This window comes from Panicum virgatum, chromosome 6N (assembly GCF_016808335.1).
Source record: "Panicum virgatum strain AP13 chromosome 6N, P.virgatum_v5, whole genome shotgun sequence".
NCBI lineage: Eukaryota > Viridiplantae > Streptophyta > Magnoliopsida > Poales > Poaceae > Panicum > Panicum virgatum.
Genome location: NC_053150.1, coordinates 20,864,379 through 20,886,190, shown reverse-complemented (window position 1 = coordinate 20,886,190; position 21,812 = coordinate 20,864,379). Strand labels below are relative to the sequence as shown.

The 21,812-nt window shown below is 48.9% G+C and overlaps 1 protein-coding gene across 1 annotated transcript; it reads left to right on the top strand.

The window, feature by feature from the left end:
• The first annotated feature begins 8,640 nt into the window (after nt 1–8,640).
• LOC120679935 (xyloglucan endotransglycosylase/hydrolase protein 8-like) lies at nt 8,641–12,592 on the top strand. The gene is made up of 3 exons (XM_039961594.1): nt 8,641–9,175; nt 9,299–9,446; nt 11,906–12,592. Exons 1-3 carry the CDS (start codon nt 8,660–8,662, stop codon nt 12,334–12,336), a joined length of 1,095 nt encoding a protein of 364 aa, XP_039817528.1. The 5' UTR covers nt 8,641–8,659; the 3' UTR covers nt 12,337–12,592.
• The last annotated feature ends 9,220 nt before the right edge of the window (nt 12,593–21,812 follow it).

The following is a 21,812-nucleotide window of genomic DNA, read 5'->3' as shown; positions in this document are numbered from 1 at the left end:
TCCAGGCTGGTGAGATAGATGGATAGGTGGGAGACCGTATCTTCTAGGTCCTCTTCTTCTCTTCCAAGTCCTCTCATCCGGGAAATCCATGTGCGTCCTCTTCCTTCAGTGGGCAGGAAAAATCCCATAGGAGTCTGCTGAAGATGGTGCTTGTAGATCACACGCAGACGTCGGAGGGCTTTACGGGCGGCTTTCCGGTAGGTGTCAGGGAAACAAAATCCAGTGGTGGAGATGAACCAGGGATCCACATCAGGGTAGCGGGTGCTCTTTCCCACGAAAACCATTACGTCGCACCGAAGAATGCCCCTGGAGTCGTACTCCCAGTAGACGTACTCTGGTGGGTCCACCTCTCCAATGCGTTCCAGGCTGAGTATCAATAACTTAGGAAGGCCGGGCTCTGCGTGACAGATTCCGCCAATCCATCCATTGTCAGCCATCTGGAACAGGGCAAGAACCAGTAGTGAGTGTTTGTGTGAAAGAAGGATTAAGGCAAGAAAAGTCCTAGTGTGAAAGGGCCAGAAAAAGGGTTTCCCTCCTAGGGTCACGTCCTACGGCCAACCTACGGGTCCGATACCACCTGAAGCGTCCCCTCATAAGAGAAGACTTAAATGTGATACAAACATCAGTCCCAGGAGGCTGATGACACATTTATTACATCTGATGGTTCATCACCGTACAACTCTACGCGGTAGTGAGCAGAGAAGCGCCACTATCACGAGGATTACAACCCACACCCACACAACGATATTAAATATAAAAAGAGGGTCATCAGAGTCTTGCGCCATGCGGTACCTCCTGCGGGTGACTCTAATCCACAGGCAAGGCTGGGTGCAGGATGGTACCCTACTCAATGTCCTCTGGAACGAAGTCTGGGTCTTCCTCTATAAAAATTAAGAATGGGGTGAGTACAAACGTACTCAGCAAGTCCAATCACACCTATGGAGGGAAAATAAAGAGTATAATGCACAGGGTAATTCAAGGATAAGGTTAAGGTTTACTTTTGCGGAAAGCAATATTTTATGTAAGGGTTCATTTGAAAGCAAGCATTTCCAAAACCAGTTTTCTTGTACCGAGTAACACGAGGGATTGATCCACACAGGATCCAAGTTTTAAGCTGCTACCGGACTCCTCGTCCGCCGTAGCACACGACACAACTGCCGGACACATTTCCAAAAAAACTCACTCCAACCCATCCCAAAATAAACACTAGTTATGTGACCACACCGTAACTTGCCCAGTACCGTGGTCACGGCTATTCGAATAGGTTTTAACTCTGCAGAGGTGTGCAACTTTACCCACTAGTGGGGTACCGCAACTCGATCACCTTAGTGTCGGTGCAGATCCCAACAAAGCCCTTACCCACCTTAGCTAGACCTGACTAGCCATCACGGGATGCACCAAGGGGTTATCGACCTATCACAGAGATTCTAACCGGGGCATAAGTCACACAGAGCTAATCCCTTCTCCTTGATCACCCGTTGCTCTCAGCTCTCCTGATGGCTATCAGACTAACTAGTGGGGTTTATGCTAAGCCGTTGCTCATTCAACGGTCGAGTGGTTTGCACGATAGTGGAGTTAGGTGAGATGACACACCAACTCGGTCCTTAGTGGTGAGAAGATGGATATCTCCCTTCCTTGCCCTGCCACACAGGCACGAGCACACCTATCGGCAAATCACACAGAAATGCCATCCATCCCGTGTAGACTTATCTTTCAAAAATTCCACTTTTATCCCTTCCCACACACGCACACCTTTTCTTTATAAAATAAGTTGTATTGTGTATAAGATCCTAAGCGTTCTAGCAGCGATTAACGTCCAAGCAAAATCAGACATTAATCTAGGTGGTCAAGGAATGGTTATAACAAATCAAGGGGTGGCTATCCAACCGTGTTTTCAGCAGGCAAAACATATGCAATTTTGTAAAACAGGCCAATAGGTTGTGTTTAAAAAAACTGGGACAAAACGTGCATCAAAGGGCGGGATTGAACTTGCCGTCTTCGAAGCCTTCGGGGAGGTCCTGGTCGAAGCATTGTCCTTCGGGCTCAGGGTCGCGAAACTGGTCCTCGTTCACCTGCTCGCGGTACTGCTCGTCGACGGGCTCTCCTTCGTTCACACCGTGGTCTACGACGCATACAATCAAACACACAATCAAGAAAAAGAAATAAAAGCTTTATCATTGAGCTCGAGTCGGAATTAATCTAGATATGGAGATAGGAGTAATATTTTTTGGCGGTTTCCTAATGGCATGGCAAAAAACTATGTTAGGAAAGGCGTGGTAAAGTTTCAGATTGATCAGAGGTTGTTTGGTGCATAAAATGATAGGTTACAGAGAGGTTCAAGGGTTGAACGTGGTTTTAAGGACCTTTTTGTAAATATCTTTGAGGGGTAGGGGCTTGGTTGTGATTTTAGAAAATACCCAGGTTACTCTGAAGATGTCAGGGGCTCAATTAGAATTATGTTTATATTGAAAAGGGTACGTTTGGGAATATAACAAAAGGAAGGTTTAAATTGCAAAAGGGCTTAAGAGGGTGGGGGTTCTTTAATAAAATGGGAGGAGAGGGGGGCCTAAAGGCAAAATGGCCACTCATCCCCTTCCTCTCGACGCAGAACAGGGGAGGTGGCGCTGGGCGTCGGCGGCGGCCGATTTCGGCGGCCTGGGCGATGGCGGCGGCTGGGAGGGGAGGGGAAAGGGAGAGGAGAAGAAGGAGATCCGATTCCCCTACCTAGCTCGAGCTAGGGTGGAGCGAGGCGGCGGGTTCACGCGGGCCGGCGGTGGCAGGTGGAAGTGACTGCGGCGGCGGCGCTGCGGGCTAGGAAGGGAAAGCTAGGGCCGACGGGTGAGATTGTGGGGAGGGTGAGCCGCGCTGGAGACCTATTTAAAGGCGAAGTAAGGCGATGGAGGGTGTGGGGTCGGTGGCGAGGCCGGCGAGCGGCGCGGGGCGCCTTAATGGCGTCTGCGTCGCGACGCGGCGGCGCGGACGGCGAGGCCGGGGCGAAGCGATGGCTTGGCAGGCATGCGGGGGGGTGCTGTGTGGCACAGGTGCGAACAGCGAGAGCGGGGCGCCAGCAGCGGGCGGCACGGCGAGCGCGCGCAGGGGGCCGAGGCGGTGCGGGTGCGCGTGTCGCGGCGCGGGTAGGCGCGCACGTGGGCCAAGCAGGGGAGGAGGGTGGGCGAGCGCGTGCGCGAGCGCGTGCGCGAGCGCGGCGCCTAGCGGAGCGGTGAACGCGTGCGCACAGCGGCGGCCTGCGCGGCGAGGCAGAGGGCGGCAGCTGCGAGCGGCGTGGCGTGCAGCGTGGCCACGCGGTGCGCGTGTGAGTGTTCGTGGGCGATAGCACGGAGGCGAGCGGCTTGGCAGCTTGCGGGGCGCGGCGAGAGGCACGGCGGCATCGCGGAACGCGTGCGTGGGCGGGCGGAGGCGGCCGGGGGTGAGCGCGCGCGGGCGTGCGGGCGGTGCAGGGCCGGTGCGTGAGCAGGCCGAGCGGGGCGCTTGCGCAGTGGCGGGGTGCTCGGCCAGGGAAGGCACGCGCGGTCAGGCGGCGGCCAAGCGGCGTTCGGGGCGCGCGGCAGGGAGGAGGGAAGGAAGGAGAGAGGCGGAGGGAAAAGAAAAGAAAAGGAAAAATGAAAAAAAGAAAGAAAGAAAAGGAGAAAAGAAAAAGAAAAAAAGGGGAAAGGGAGAGAAAACGAGCGCACGCCGGCGGGATTCGCGGCGGCCGCTGTGACCTGGTCGGCCACGCGCAACATCGCGTGGGCGCGCGGATGAGGCCACAGGGAAAAGGTCGGGGTTGGAAATCGGACGTTTGGAACAGAGGGAGATTCCGGGAAATGGGGTTCAGGGTTTAGGAGGATTTTGAGCTCAATGATGAGAAGTTTTGCAAATAATTATTTTAGCGTGTTATTTAATTTTGATGGATTTTCGGGATGTCACACTTGCGGAGGCACGCGGCGGCAAGAGGGCGTGGTCACATGTCACAAGAGGGCGACAATATGTACAACCATCACCTGAAAATCCTTCTCGACGTGCAACTAATTAATCTTATTTGTTTGGATGTCAAATTATTTGTTCGTTTGTAGATTAAATTGTTCGACAATATTGACTCGTTTATTCCGTATATTTATTTTTTATTTTTTATTTATGCAATCAAAAGTTCATTACCTTTAATATTTTATTCATCGTACATTATTATTTGTTCATTTTTTATTGGAAAAAGTATGTGTTAGTGGTGTTAAAATATTTATTTTCAGTATCCAAAAGCAATTATTTAGTATTAAAGAAAATGATTTTAAAAGAAATTATGCAAATATAAGCTGAGTGTGGTATTGTTTTGAAGATGTTCTCATGAAAAAATGATGGTGTAACTCAAATCCAATATTGTTGCTTGATTTAATATTTATAGCTTTTTCTAATCCCGAATATGTGTGCATCAGCATCATCATCCTTTTGTGAATGCCCTTTTGATTAGCTGGCAACATACAACACAATAGTAAACTAATAACAGAATTACCCACGTGCTGCTTCAGTACCCGAAGTGATGCATAGTCGCACCCGCTATCAACTTTTAAAGCTCATTTTGGTTCAATTAGTTGTTGCAACATATTCAACATTTTGATAAAATTAACTCAATATTTTCTTAAATAATTTCAATGTTCGACTTTCAAAATGTTCAAACCGGAAAGATGAGATGTTGAAATTGGAAGCATGAAATGTTGAAAATACTAAAATTAAAAGGTTGAATAGGTGTTTCTTCTCTGGTGAGATGGACGTTTCGTCTCTGGCGAGCTGGTGCGTGGCGGCAGCGTGCAGGAGCAGTGGCAGCGGGCACAGGCAGTGCAAGCAGGAGGCGGCGTGTGTAGGCGGTGTGGGGCGGGCAGCGCCGGGGCGGTACAGACGCGCACAGAGAGAGGAGAGCGAGATTGAGGAGAGAGGAAACTAGGGTTTAGAGGCATCCAAGAGTTATGGTTCGTTGCACGAATCTCAAATAGTAGAAAGTGGGGAAGAAAATATTTTATAAAAATGTATAGGTGGGAGCAGTGTGGCGGAGCGCCCAGGGGCCAGCGGGCCATACCCCACGTGTTGAAATTAGAGATGGCAATGGATCTAAATCCATCGGATTTTGAGGCCAGCAGGCCGAGGTGGGCGCTGCACAGGCCAGCAGCAGGAAGGCCACGTGCGTGGCTGAAGCGAACAGGCCGGGAGGCTCAGCTTTTTTTTTAGAAAACCGGAATTATATTTCATACAGAATTCTGATGGTTTATATTCCCACACTTACAAAGACACCCTTGAGAAACAAGAAAATTACAACCAAGTCCTTGCAAGCTTCTCCCAGTTGAGCTCGTCGCCGACGACCGGAACAATCTCATTGCAGCCGACCATTCTCCCGACGAAGACACAGATTTTGAGCGGCACCCAGAGCAGCACACCGGCAACACCGACGCACATTTTACTCGTTGAATGTGTAGGCCTAACAAGATGGCTAACGACCATCACATCGCCGGAGAACCGACAGTCTGACGCCACAACCGTCGACGGTCCCAAATCGCCGGACGAAGATACACCCCGGAGGGAAAAGAAACCAATAGAAAAGGTGGGAGATGAAGACCAGCCCGATTCTACAAGCTGGTAAAACTTACCTCCCGAGCTTCCCGCCGGAGAATCCAACATCACCGATGCCGACACCGACGGAGAAGAGGGAGGGATAGGAGAAGAGCCGCCTAGATTTGGAGCACCCACCAGGGCTCCAGATTCGACAAAACTCATACCTTATTCTCCGTGGACCATGGCCAGAGGAAGAAGCTTCAGCTTTGACAAACCCAACGCCAAATCAGCCTCCACCGCAACCTCCGACAACGCTCCAGAGGAGCAAAACAGCCGGCGGCCAACTAACAGGCTCCACCGGAAACCCAAACCCTACTATATAGCTACCTATAGCTACCTATATATAGGGGAAAGCCAATCCGCCGCCGATTCAACCAGTCCCCCTCCTCCTCCGACGCCCGCGAGGACGACGGAGGTGAGGACAACGGCGAACCGGCGGAGGAACAACGAAATCGCCTGTGAGTCGCCGCTCTCTACTGTTTCACTCTGGAAGGAACGAGAGAGCCCCGCCCCACAGCTCGTTCTGCTGAATTGAATCGGCCGGGAGGCTCAGCTAGCAGCTGGTCCTTCGCCGAGGCAGACACACGCGCACGGCCCGGTAGGGGCGTGCGGCCCTGCATGCATGCTGCAAGCAGGCCAGCCAGTGGCCAGGAAGGCTTGCAGCCCAGGAGCGGACGTTCAGCCTGGCAAGCTAGGCCAGGAGCTGCAGATATATTTCAATTAGACCTGGGCATCCTTCGGGCCGGGTCGGGTTCGGGTCGGGCCAAAAAAAGCCCGGTGTTTTTTCTAGCGGCCCGTGCCCGACTCTTCCCGGTGGCCGGGCTGTAAAATTGAGCCCGCACCCGACCCGACAGCCAGTCGGGTCGGGTCGGGTTCGGGTCGGGCCGGGCCTATGTAAAATGTCGGGTTTTTCGGGTTTCGGGTCAAAATTTTTAGCCCGTGCCCGGCCCGTCAGTCATACCGGGTCAAAAATTTTGACCCGAGCCCGCCCATCAAACTCTTCGGTTCGGGTCGGGTCGGGCTATTTTCGGGCGGGTTGGGTCGGGTCCGTCGGGTCGGGCAGCCCATGCCCAGGTCTAATTTCAATGCTCGGTTTGCACCACTTGCTATCTATTTTCTGATCACAGTATTAGACTAGTTAATTAGCTTTTTTATTTACATCATGCTCTCTTGGTTTAAGCTAGTTAATTAGTTTTTGCTTCTTCTAATATCTAGTGGTAATTTGCATGCTTAGTTTACTTGAGTTAGTTCTTTTTGTGAATTTTTGCATGCTTAGAGCATCTCCAAGAGTTCTTGTATAATCTTTTCTAAATTTGAAATTTTACAAATTTTGTAAAAAAATAAAAGACCTCCTATAACATAACCAAACTAACAGACTCTGTAAATCTGCACTCTCCATATGTTATTTTGCCAGTGGACCCCACATGTCATATTTATTTTCTTATCTTCTTCCCCAACTCCTCTCCTCTTACTCGGTCGCCGACGAGCTCCAATCACCGGCGGCACCACGACCTTCCTCGACCTCGCGCTCGCCAGCAGTTGCCGCAGCCTGCCGCGTCGGCGCACGCGATGGCGCTCCTCCCGGCGCAGTCCTCGAACACGCTGTAATCGCCGAGGGTGTCCACCTCCTCCCACCTCATGGTCCCATCCGGCATCTCATGGAGCGCGTGCACGCTTACCTTGTGCACCTCTGCGCGAACCTTACCATAGCTTTCCTTGCATTGATTGACGGAAGAGAAGACCCGTTCCTGCTTGACCCTATCTTCAGAGTGCTTTCTTTAACCTTCCATGTGCCAGGTCCGTCATGAGCAGCAGCAGGAGCAGCCGCTCCCCGGCGTCCGAAAAGTGCCAGCTCTCAAACGTGGAGGCCTCGGAGAGGCCGGTGGCGGTCAGCATCTGGACCGCGGCGTCCTTGTCCGGCGCGGCAGCGTCGAGGCAGCGGAACTCCAGCAGCTACGCGCTGTCGGTGACGCCAAGGACGCGGCCGCGGAAGTCGACGACGGACGCGACGAAGGAGGCCGAGCGGGGGAGGCGGTGGTGCGTCCACTCCGCGGCGCGGCGCTCCGACGGGTCACGGGTGTGGGGCGGGAGGCGGGGTGGGGCCCTATGGGTGGGATACAATAGCTCATGGGTTGAATATTTTTGACTAGCAAGAGGATAGAAGACAGGTAGATAGCTTCTCTGTTAGATAAGATTTTTTTTTAGCAAATTTACCCAAGGTACGAGAGTTTTTGGAGATGCTCTTAGTCAAGCTAAAAGTGCTTTTTTACGGTTAGTTCTTTTTTTGTGGGTCTCTTGATCAGCTTTTTAGATAAGATTTGTAATCTTTGTTAAGTAAAGTGCTCGCGACATCTTTGGTTGTGCACATTTGATGAAGTGAGGTTTTGTTGGTAGCTTTGCTCAGTAAATCGCTTCGCTTTTGTTTCCGCTTAGTGTGGAGCTTTCAGTACTTTGGTAATCATTGCTTTTCTTAATTGTTTCTAGGATGAGCATATTATGAGTTGGTTTGTGTCATCTTAACAGTTAGAAAAGATGTGTGTTAAATTAAATTTGGGACATAATCTTTGTTCTCTCAGATAATTTTTAAAGGTTTCCATCCACCGTACGCCTCAGCCCTCTAATCGCTGGTTTCGGTCCTTTGCCTTCCTCTGTGTCCAAGGAGAACAGCAACTAGCCAGCAGTTGTGCATCGACCACTCGATGGGTGGACTCCTCACTCCTGTCGCCAATGCTATGTAGTGCTAACATTCCTGACTACTCCCTCCTTCCCCGTTTATAAGGCATGGTGGAACATGACACGGTCTTCTAAACAACACTTTGACCATTTATTTATCATATATTATATCATTTTTTATTATAAATTTATAATCATTGTAAACTATATTTGATTATGAATCCAATCATATGAAATTTGCATTATAAAAACAAAAATTTAATAGTCAAATTATTGGTCAAAGATGAGAAAGTTTAAATCTTGATATACGTGTATGCCTTGTAAACGGGGAAGGAGGGAGTATTAACCAACCAGTTTGCTCCACTGTCGACGTGCCGACAAGAGAAAGGAAATGCGCCGCGCTCATCAAAACGCATGCAACTTGTGCGGCGCATCCTGCGCCAGCATCACTACCACAGCCCGCGACCCGTCACACTCACATTCACTACAAAGCCGCGCCGTCTGCGGCTGGCTTCTTCGCAGCACCCAACCAAACCCCAACCCCCACAAGAAGCCGATAGCAAGGACGACAGACGTGCCAGCAGCACCGACAGCAGCCATGGCGCGCCGGTCTCTAGCTCCGCTCGCGCCGCCGCCAGCCCTCGCTGTCACCGCCGTCGTCGTCCTCGCGCTCGCGCTCTGCTTCAACCACCCCGCCTCGGCGCAGTCGGCCTGGCTCGACGAGTTCCGCACGGACGGCGAGGTCCGCTCCGACTTCGACGCCTCGGGCAAGCAGGTGGCGTCGCTGGTCCTTGACAAGAGCTCCGGCGCCGGATTCAACTCCACGGAGAAGTACCTCTTCGGCGAGTTCAGCGTCGAGATGAAGCTGGTGCCCGGCAACTCCGCTGGCACCGTCACCTCCTTCTACGTACGTAAGCCGCCATCACCTTCAATTCGTCGATCGTCCTCTCGTTCGATTCCATCTCCAGAGGACAGAGGTAGTAAGTAAGCAAGCAATGTGTACCTACCTTGTTCCAATTATTGCTTGCAGCTGACGTCCGGCGAGGGCGACGAGCACGACGAGATCGACATGGAGTTCATGGGCAACTCGAGCGGCGCGCCGACGGTGCTCAACACCAACGTGTGGGCCAGCGGCGACGGCAAGAAGGAGCACCAGTTCTACCTCTGGTTCGACCCCTCCGCCTGTTGGCGCTCCGCGCTCGCGCCGCGACACGAAACAGGGGACCGCCGGGGGGTCGTCGATGAAGTCACCCCTCCGGCAGTCGCCGGCTTTGGTTCTTGCGCACAACGGACGCGCCTCACCACCCTCGAGCTCCCTGACTAGCTTAGCCTCACCGATTGCAACTACACGCGGCGAATTTTAGCGAGCGGGAGGTTGAAGATGAACAGTAGCAGGCGGAGGAATTCGCGCACAAACGCACGGCGCCGGACGCCGCTCTCCAATTCACCTCGCACAGATCACAACCGGAGTACAACGGAGCTTTATAGCCCCAGGGACGCACCCACGTCCCACACTACGCGCTACGACGCCGCCACCTCCGCCACGAGCGCGCACGACGCGCTCCATCGCGTTCCCGCCGTGTTCGGAGATCCTGCGCACAATGCGCCCGCTCCAACGGTCTTCACTCTCCGCGCAGCTGACGCGAATCTCCGCCCCCCGGATTCCAGCCTCCTGATCGCCCGCACGACCACGGCTTCGATCGCGCTCACGATCGAGCTCTGCGTGCACACACACGCACACGATGCCCCCCGCGCACACACGCGACACACCACGGACCCGACGGCTCCCCGCACTCACGCGATGCCGCACACAACACACGCACACGCCCAGCTGCGCACACACGCGCTGGGTTTATTCCTAACAATCTCCCCCTAAACCCAGCGCACCTACGCCGGATTCCAGCGCCGCCGACGCCGGAGTCTTCAGAGGAGAGCTGCTTCGGTCGGCTCCTCGCCGACATCCGCCATGGCCGCCATCGCGACCTCCTTCTTGGGCTTGCGGCAATCCCGGGCGAAGTGACCGCGCACGCCGCAGTTGAAGCACCTCCCGATCCCGGACTTCGCCTTGTGCCGCGCCCGCCATTCCTCCTCCGTGAGCAGAAGCCGCTCGCCATCACCCAGTCCGCCTGACGTGCCCAGTCCGCCTGCAAGCTGAGCGCGCCGCCGCGAACGCTCGTCGAACGCCTTCAGACGCCCGAGCGCCTCCTCGAACGGCATGGTGGCGACGTCACAGAACTGCTCGATGCCCGCCACCGCCGGGTACAACCGGTCAGGCACAGTGTCGAGCAGCTTCTTCACCATGGCGGCGTCGTCGAGCGTGGACCCGAGGCTGGCGAACCTTGCGGCCATGCCGCTGATCTTCCCAGCGTGCTCGTCCAGCGCGTCGCCGTCCGCCATGAGCAGCTGGTCGAATTCCCCCTTGAGCGTGGCGAGGCGCGCCGTCCGCACCCGGTTCGCGCCGACGAACCGAGTCTTCAACGCCTCCCACACCGCATGCGCCGTTGGCTTGCACGAAACCTGCATCAGGATATCCTCCGGCAGGGCTTGAAGAAGATGCGCGCGCCGTCTTGCCACGCCGCACGTCCACCTCGGTGCCGCTCGACGAAGACACGACCTCCCAGAGGCCTTGCGCGTCGAGGATAGCCTCCATCTTGATCGCCCACGCCGTATAATTGGTCTTGGTGAGCACCGGCCAATTCGTCGCTCCGCCGAACTCACGGACAACGCGCACGATCTCCCCCTTCCCGCTGCTCTCGGCGTCTTCACCGCCCTTTCCGCCTAACGGCTTCTTCGGAGAGCCTGGAGGAGTCTTCTCATCGCCGCTCGCCATGGTCGTCGCCGTCGCACTCCGCCGCGGGACCACGCGCTTCTTGTTTGCCGGCTGTCGAGGTGGGCTCACCGATCCACCGTAGAACATGCACCAGCGCACCGCCCTAGCCTAGCTCTGATGCCAATTGTTGGCGCTCCGCGCTCGCGCCGCGACACGAAACAGGGGACCGCCGGGGGGGTCGTCGATGAAGTCACCCCTCCGGCAGTCGCCGGCTTTGGTTCTTGCGCACAACGGACGCGCCTCACCACCCTTGAGCTCCCTGACTAGCTTAGCCTCACCGATTGCAACTACACGCGGCGAATTTTAGCGAGCGGGAGGTTGAAGATGAACAGTAGCAGGCGGAGGAATTCGCGCACAAACGCACGACGCCGGACGCCGCTCTCCAATTCACCTCGCACAGATCACAACCGGAGTACAACGGAGCTTTATAGCCCCAGGGACGCACCCACGTCCCACACTACGCGCTACGACGCCGCCACCTCCGCCACGAGCGCGCACGACGCGCTCCATCGCGTTCCCGCCGTGTTCGGAGATCCTGCGCACAATGCGCCCGCTCCAACGGTCTTCACTCTCCGCGCAGCTGACGCGAATCTCCGCCCCCCGGATTCCAGCCTCCTGATCGCCCGCACGACCACGACTTCGATCGCGCTCACGATCGAGCTCTGCGTGCACACACACGCACACGACGCCCCCCGCGCACACACGCGACACACCACGGACCCGACGGCTCCCCGCACTCACGCGATGCCGCACACAACACACGCACACGCCCAGCTGCGCACACACGCGCTGGGTTTATTCCTAACACTGCCGACTTCCACAAGTACACCATCATCTGGAACGCCAAGAACATCATCTTCCGCGTCGACGACGTCGCCGTGCGCGCCTTCCGCCGCTACGCCGACCTCCCCTACCCGGACGCCAGGCCCATGGCGGTGCACGCCACGCTCTGGGACGGCAGCTACTGGGCGACGGAGAAGGGCGAGGTCCCCATCGACTGGGCCGCCGCGCCCTTCGTCGTCTCCTACCGGGGCTACACCGCCAACGCCTGCGTCACCCGCGGCGGCGGCGGCCGCACGTCGTGCCCCGCCGGCCGGAACGAGTGGATGGACAGGGAGCTGGACGACACCGACCGGCTCACCGTCGCCTGGGCTCGCCGGAACTGCCTGCAGTACAACTATTGCGAGGACGGGTGGCGCTTCCCGGAGGGGTTCCCCGGCGAGTGCAGCCGCGAATGACCCGTGCCTGTCACCACAGTCACCACTCACCCTACCCTGTGGCTGGTCCGATCCGTCCGTCCATACAGACACGCAGGCATCACCATTGTTCTTGTAGATCATGAAGTTCCTTTCTTCCCCTTGGATAATTATATTCTTCTTCTTTCGGTACAGCAATAGCTATGTAACTTCTGAGAATCATTTTTTGGTCAGCGAGTAATATAAATTCAATTTTCACCATAGAAAGTTAGAAACCGAATAGATTTGAATGTTTTTATGAATCTTGTCTCTGGCACTACATGGAATAATAATGGGAGCATCGATCTTTTGGATCTGAATAATGGCGGGCGCAGTTTTATTTGGAGCCAGGTCGAGCCTTCACGGGTTCATGTGCGCTCGCCGACAACACGCCGTGGCATGAGGTTGTAGCACAGAATGGTTGTTGGTGGCCTCATGGGTGAGTTGGTGAGCTGGTCAACACCAAGTGGACAAAAGGATCCAGCCAGGCGCACATCAGACGCATGTGCCACAACGCCAAGCGTCTAGAACAAGCGAAAGCCCACTCCCTCCCCAGCACTTCCCTGCTACTGTATCAGCACATGGTTTGTTTGGACGCGCACCGGGGGTTGCTGCTGCTGTGCTCGCGGACGATGTGTGCTTCCACTAGCCAAGAGAATCAGAGAAGCATTTTTTTTCCAATAAGTTTTAACCAAATAACCCTTTTGCCATATTTAGTTTCCAAAATTTTTCTAAAGTAACCATCGCATCGAATTTTTGGACATATGCATGGAGCATTAAATGCAGTTGGAAAAAATAACTAATTACATAGTTTAATTGTAAATAAATAGACAATTTTTTTAAGCATAATTAGTTCATGAATGTATATTTGCCAAATAACAACAAAAATACTACAGTACCAAAATCCAAAAAATTTCGCGAACTAAACAAGGCTTGTAGAGTGTTGGGGATTGCCCCCTCGCGAAGGTCTGTAAGACCGAAGGTATGACCAAAGGTAGTGGATTATCACTAACAAATTAAACAGTCCCATCATCTTTGGCTAAACAGGACAGAAAGAAATGAAGAACCTTCGGAATTTGAAGCTCCCAAAGGTTGAGAAAGTCATTCTTGCCCGCGCTCCCAAAGATGGCGAAGGAAACCTTCGGGCCTCTGACCGAAGGTTCAGGATCAAGACCTCTGGTGAGAAGCTCCGGGAGGCAATTCGAAGGTCGACTCCAAAGGTCACATGGGATCGCGAAACATGTGATTCGGGTAGAAGTGAACAAATTGAACTGTTCTACCAAAGAAATTACCAAATACCCCTGCTGTAATCAATTGATCTCCGGGAAACCCGGAGGGGCATTTTTGGAATGTTGTAATAAGATTGAGGGTATAAATAGCCCCCTACCTGAACATTGTATGGGGTTGGACATTGAGAAATTTATAGTGCAATTGCAATTGTGCATTTGATTCCTCCAGTGGCTTACTTTTTTTTACCTTCGCTTTCCTTTCTCTGTTCGGTGATCACACACCTGGTCCCAACATAGAGTACTGAGTCATCTAAGTCTTGCTGCAAATGGTGCATATGGTTCTGATCACAGCATACGTTAGTATTTTAGTATGATGTTGAAGTGAAAATGCCTCTCCTTTTGTGTAGTATGATATGACATGATGCTCTGAACTCAAAAATAGTATATGCAGCGCCGCCTGGACGAACACGTGAATTGTCATGAATTAACATGCTATTTATGGATCTCTTGTGAGGGCAGCTGCAGCTGCGATCTAAGGAGGTTCTAGGAAAAGAGAGAAAATGTTTAAGGAGGTGCGATACGCGTTTTACTTCGGATGGACCTAACGAAGCACCGGAATCACCGCAACATGCAAGCAGAGAGAGGGGTAGTGCGCATGGCTAACATAGGAAGAATATTTTATCCCTACTACGGAATTCTTCAGCAAATCAAACGTTGGAGGTTTTTTACTTTCAGAGCACCCGCTGAGCTGTCTAGCTTTGCCCCTGACTAAGGGATATACGTTAAAGTTGCCCTGATGGCTACATCATGGTGATTAAATGTCTTGTTACTTCTTGTCTGTTCTGAACAAGAAATTAAATAGAGTTGCAAAATTATATGGCTGGGATTAATTTATTGAATGTAATTATGGTTTACAGACTACAGTAAGTTCCTAACGGTCTGAACATTTTCCCTGTAGGCTGATATGTCAGGAGAATACAACACAATTCCTGTCAGTATTACTCACCTGTTAGGGTTTGTTTAGATCTTTACCTATAAATTTTTTGAAAGAGAATCTTTCTATTTAGGAGTACTAAATGAAGTTTATTTACAAAATATTTTGCACAGATGGATTGTAAATCGCGAGATGAATCTAACGAGCCTAATTATGATTAGTTTATAATTAGTGGATGGTTATTGTAGCATCACTATTGCAAATCATAGATTAAGTAGACTTATTAAATTCGTCCTCCATGCATGTACTCCATTCATGTGATGTGTCCAAATATTCGATGTGATGTTTTTACGGCATTAGTTATTCCTGGCGGTTTTAGTGACAAGATCAAAGCTTGACTAGTCCACTTCAACTGTCAGGAGTTGCCGTAAGGAGATATTTCGTGATGGTCAGCTGTCGGGAGAGGTTGCCCTTTCCTGACTAGCATGTCTTGTCAGGTGATCTATATATCCTATATAGATGGCACCCACTAACTATTTATCTCTTCATGCAAGGTGTCCATATCATTCTCCACTAAGTGTTCCACTAACTTTCAATTACCTTATTAATTACAAAAAATGTCCATGTCATCTCTACAATATGCAATACTTTTAATCTTTAATTAACTAAAGTAAAGTCATATACATACGCTATTTTTTCATCACATATTCTTCTATAACGTGATCAAATATTCTATTGGTGTTTCTTCTATCAGCTTATCGATTTTTACGAGATTCAATAAACAAAAAAAATGTTCATATCATCTTTACTATGTGCAATACTTTTAATCTTTAATCTATTAACGTAAAGTCATAGACATACTCTATATATCCTATATAGATGGCACCCACTAACTATTTCTCTCTTCATGCAAGGTGTCCACATCATTCTCCACTAAGTGTCCCACTAACTTTCAACTACCTTATTAATTAAAAAAAAGTCCATATCATCTCTACAATATGCAATACTTTTAATCTTTAATTAACTAAAGTAAAGTCATATACATACACTATTTTTTCATCACATATTCTTCTATAACGTGATCAAATATTCTATTAGTGTTTCTTCTATTAGCTTATCGATTTTTACGAGATTCAATAAACAAAAAAATGTCCATATCATCTCTACTATGTGCAATACTTTTAATCTTTAATCTATTAACGTAAAGTGATAGACATACTCTATTTTTGCAATACTTTTAATCTTTAATGTAAAGTCATATACATACTCTATTTTTTGAGCACCTATTCTTCTATAATGTGATCAAATATTCTATTGATGTTTATTCTATTAGTTTATCGATTTCTGCTGGATTCTGATAAAAAATAATATGCAAGTAAAATTCATATCATCTATATAGCCTATATAGATGACACCTACTAAAATCATTAATTCTATTTCTCTTAACATATAAGTTATCTGCATCATATAGGAACCCATTATATCAAATGCCATATCACCGTCCACCGATTTTTTTGTGAATGTTGCCATGCAAGCATCTTAATTTTTCTACTTTCAAATTTCATATTAAAATTTTATTTAAGAAATTCTGCAGCAACGCGGGGTATCACCTAGTTGTATTTACATTCCTGACGTTTTTTAGCATCTCATCTTGGTTTTTGGCAGTCAGGAATTAGCCATTCTCTGGCATGTATGCATGCATGCTTTGGTGGACAGAAAGAGAGATTATCACGCCGCTTGGAAAAGAAAAGGATCGGAATAGTAAATCTGACAAAATAAGTGTCTTATATTATTACCACTAGTCCACTAGGAGTATCTATCTTCTACACTATAAAGAACCAAAACAATTAAAAACATCTCTCACTCATATAATTTTCCCTTATCCCTCACAATGGACCCACTATGCAGTCGGGATGAGGAGAAAGCTTTGAGGTGTTGAAGAAAATAGAACTTTCTAAATACTTCTGCCTCTTTGCTTCTACTTTTTTCACCATCAATTTTACCTACCCGCCCACGTACCCACATCAGATTTTTTGACGCGTCAAAGTTCCAATTCCAGCGGCCTAATTTACCGTGATCATCCTCATCCTCACTTTCCAAAAGTGACGTCTTACCTTCCTCGATCAGCATGCCCCTCTTGCGTTTACCAAAAGTGCTAGCAAGGTAAACCATCCCAGGTTCCCAGGCTGAACTGGTTCTCACGCCCGAGTGCGCCGGGATCACAACAGGCCAGCAAGCACTGACAACGCCGGCAGACTCGCTTGCCGCCACCCGCGGTGCCGGGATCGCCGAGCAATTGCGCACGGCCATGGACGCATATGTGATGGCAAAACAGGACATCGTGCGTCAGCCCGGTTCTACGTGAAGCACTTGGTCGGCGGCCGGATCATCATCGCCGCCGTTGAGAGGTAATGCATTCTTTGATCTGCATTGTGAAGTAGATGAACTGCATTGTGCCTCGGTCAACCCCAGAATTTGGTGCCCATATGCATCTCGTGGTTATATGTATAAATAAAGTAGATGCATGCATGGTCATATATTTGGCCAAATAATTTAGTCAAAGTAGATGTATAAATAAAGAAGTCAAATAATTTGTAGCCAACATTTAGTCATTAATTTTTAAATCAATAATCACTATTAAATAGTTTGTAACCTAGAGAGATACTGGATTCGTAGGTAATCAGTTCGAGGTTTGGTTTTTTTATCCTCATGGATTGTTCCAATTGATGATACGACGAACACAACACTTGGATGCAAGAGACCAAGGGCACACTTTGATGATTGTGGTGAGCAATATATATTTTTTATTATATTCCTTCCTTCCATGTTGTGGACTCACCTAATATATATCTAACATTTATAAATAATAACTTATGTACGTGTTGAAGGCAAAGAAAACATTGACCCAACAGAATGAATACAGCAAAAGAAAAGAGAAAAATATGCCAGATTGACAGAGGAGAAGGAGAAGAAGCGTGCAAAGGCAAGAGAAAATTATCAGCGTAGGAAGGCCACTAAAGGAAAAGAAATAATCCCAGATGGTATGAGGTTATTTTCAAAGGTGTTTGCTGTCATATTTTTAAAGGGGTTTACTTTCATATCACATCATATTTCTTGAAATGAAGATTTGAATCGATTGGCAGGCACATATGGTTCTTTGGTCTCTACTCCATTTAATGGGGTCACACAAATCATCGAAGCAAGTACATTACCCGGGAACCAGTTTAAAAGCACTGAGATTGGAATTACTTCATCACGGCCAATTTCAAGTTTATGTGTTAGTGGTAATTTAATACATTTATAAATAATAACTTATGCACGTGTTGAAGGAAAAGAAAACATTGACCCAACAGAATGAATACAACAAAAGAAAAGAGAAAAATATGCCAGATTGACTGAGGAGCAGAAGGAGAAGAAGCGTGCAAAGGCAAGAGAAAATTATCAGCGTAGGAAGGCCACTAAAGGAAAAGAAATAATCTCGGATGGTATGAGGTTATTTTGAAAGGTGTTTACTGTCATATTTTTAAAGGGGTTTACTTTCATATCACATCATATTTCTTGAAATGAAGATTTGAATCGATTGGCAGGCATATGGTTCTTTGGTCTCTACTCCATTTAATGGGGTTACAAAAATCATCGAAGCAAGTACATTACCCGGGAACCAGTTTAAAAGTACCAAGATTGGAATTACTTCATCACGGCCAATTTCAAGTTTATGTGTTAGTGGTAATTTAATGTATATAGGTATATACATCTAGTACTTCTTGCATGTGTGGTCAAAGACGTGAAAATCGATGATTTTGTTAAGCACAAAAGCACAAGAGAGACCGGTGTGTGGAATCGATTATCCCAACCGTAGTCTATGGTAATTGAGCCACTGCTACAGAACGCTTAATTTGTTCCGGTTGAGAAATCCTTGTTGTCCCGATTTCTCAACCGGGACCGCCAAGCCGGGACTAAGGGAGGGGTCCTTTAGTCCCGAGTCTGGCAACCGGGACTAATAAGGACATTTGGTCTCGGTTGGTAACACCACCAACCGGGACTAAAGAGGCTGCCAGCGCCGATGTGGTGGGCACACCCTTTGATCCCGGTTGGAGTTCCAACCGGGACCAAATGTCTTTTTTTTTCTCTCTCTTTTCCTTTCCATTCATTTTTTTTGTTTCAACCGAAGAAGAAGAAGAAGTCATATAAGCTAAGTGTTGCCATTTCCATCGTCATGAGAATCATACGAGCTTCTTTTTCTTTTAGAGAAATCATACAAGCTTCTTTGTTTTCGCACAAACTTATCATCAAGAAAATACAACATATCACAATACCACAAACACACTGCTACTACCACAATCCCACAACTGAGCAAAGATAAGAAAACCAAATTATTTGCTTAGCGCCGAGTAGGCATCGCCGTCCTGACTCCTGAGCTCGCCACCTCTGTGATGCTTGTCGCGGGCCTGACTCGCCGCTGCTCACCCGAGCGCAGCTCGCCTCAGGCCAACCGCCGCCGCTCGCTGTAAGTCCAACCTGCCGCCGCTCGCACCAGCCGCAGCTCGTCGCGGGCTCGACCTGCAGCCGCTCGCCGCGAGTGTGGCTTGCTGCTGGCCCGACCTGCCGCCATCGCGGCAATGCTTGCCACGGCCCAAGCCACCTCCACTCGCCCTGGGCGGGGCTCGCCGTGGACCTGACCCGCCGCTGCGCTGCGCTGCTTGCTGCGGCCTTGCGCCGCAGCCACTCGCCGGGCTCGCCGTCCAGGGGCCCGACTAGGTGGCTAACTCCGGCCGGCTGCGCCGCCCCGGCCTTGCCCGCCGCTCCGGCGTTCCTGAACGAAAGAGACAAAGAGACAAGATCAGAGGGATCGAGAGAGTCGAGAGGGAGAGGGAGAGGGAGAGGATAAATCATAGGAAATAAGGGCATCCGCAATGGCTAGCTAGATCTGATGTGGCAATGAGAAAGTAGGAGAGAGTAGTCATTAGTGATGAGCAAATAGGTAGTCTATTTCACGTAGTTCAAAAACATATGAGAGGAGCGTGTGGGTCTAATAGTATAAAATAGTCTTTTCTTTTATCTCTCACCTCCACATCAGCAGACTATATACATAGTACTAGATATTACCATTGTGGACGCTCTAAAGGAGAGAGGATGGGTTGGGAGAGCTCGTGAGACGAGATAAGCAGATGGAGATACACGGAAAAAGACAAAAGTGCAGGTTTTAGTCCCGGATCTTGGCTCAACCCGGGATCAAAAGCACTAGTTTTAGTCCCGGTTAGAGCCATCCACTGGAACAAATAATTTTATCTCGGTGGGTGGCTCCAACCAGGACTAAATGCACAGCTTTTAGTCCCGGTTCGTGTCACTAACTAGGACAAAATTATTTATTCCGGTGGGTGGCTCCAACCGGAACTAAAAGCAGTGCATTAGTCTCGGATGGAGCTACCAACCGGGATAAAAGACTCCTGCAACCCCGGCCATCTGGCTACCTGTTGGACCCGAGACAAAAGCCTCTATTGGTCCCTGGTCTATTGGCGGCCGAGATAAATGTGGGGGATTAAAGGCCTGCTCTATAGTAGTGAGCCATGCTAATTGGCGCGGGCGCATGTTGGGGAGGCTCCTAGTGGGCAATTTTCTTTTTTTGAAGAGTCTGATTTTCCACAACTTTACAATTTTAAAAAGCTATGATTTTACAAAAAAAACTTTACGTGTAACTTTTTGCATAAACTTTGCATACACAACTTTCACCATATAGGAGTCGCAAAAAAAAAACTTTCACCATATAGCTTCTCTAGTTATTTCCTTGATAATGACTTTTCAAGGAAACTTCTATGAGAATGTTGTTAGGAGAGCGCCTTCACACAGCTTTTTTATGCATAAACTTTCAAGATAATTTCTTTGCACAGCCTCAAAATTTTAACTATTTAGCACTACTTCCGTAATAGGGTCTAGTCTAGGAGCTATGTGCCAAATTAACTTGTGGAGGAGAAACCCAGCGGAAATTTTCAAGGCCATTCGATTCCGTTGCCATCTCACCTTGCTGTTTGAAGATGGAGAGGCCGGCAACGGGCAGCCCCAGTCTAACGCTGCCATCGTTACTACAAAAAGTACTTTTTTAGGAGCGGGTACAACGTATTTTATGAGCGGGTACGGGTATGGTACCCGTCTCTAATTTTCGCAAGTAAAAATACTATTTTTAGAGACCGGTAACGTGTCCGCCTCTAGAAATTAATTTATAGGGCAGGTCAAGTCATGAAAATAAAAATAGAAAATAGAAAAATAGAAAACAACAAAATAAAAATGGAAAATATTTTAGCCAACCAGCTTTGCAGTGTTGAGCTACAATTTTTTGACGAAATATGCATGCCTGCATCACCTGTGATTTGAACCGCCTAACTCAAACCTCTTAGGTACCTTCTTTACCACTACACTACACAGTCACTTGTGACTATATGGGATATGGTATTCTTTTACATTAAATTTGAAATTGATTTGTAGGGGCAGGTGACACCATCACTCGCCCCTGCAAATCTGTTTCTAGCGACCCACCCATAAAAATGTTTTTCTATTTTATCTGAAAATTCATTCAAATATTTGCATATAGAAAAAACAAATAAAAAAGTGAAACTTCTATATTATGGCTACTGTGATATATAGAAACTAAAAAGCATGCCAAGTATATTGTAGTATATATAAAAATTAAGATTGTGGAAACCATAAACTATGACTTGAGTATATGAGATAATATATAGTTATAGGTATTAGAGAACTTATAATAATTTTTTGGATAAATAAATAACCTTGAATGAAAATATTATCAACTACAAAGTTTTAGATCATGTCATTCTCACGGCCATGCGTGGATTACTAGTCTAGGAGGTGGGATACTAATCGGTTATAAGGTAGGAGTCCTAAGGATTATAAGGTAGAGTTTTACTAGTATTACAAAGGAATCTTAGTAGAAGTCTGGTTCCTTCTTTACTCACATCCATGCGGTGTGCACAGTCCCATGGGTCCGGATCTGACAACATGGCCATGCTATATAGGTTAAATAGTTAACTTACTAAAGGATTTCGAATCATGGGATGGAGAAAGAGAGGTCAGCTTGGAGCTAGGCCGAATATCGTAAAGCAAAGAGAATACATTTATATGATGTTGTGATGGTTCATATGATACGATTTTTATGTGCGCATAGGATTTGGCATGTCTTGCAAGAGGCCATTGCTAATTATTGGGCCGAGTAGGAGTACTCGGATCATATCTGTGCATGCATGAACTTATGGGCGTTGCAGGGGCTGGAAGCCTAATGAGGATGAGATCCGAATTAGACAAGA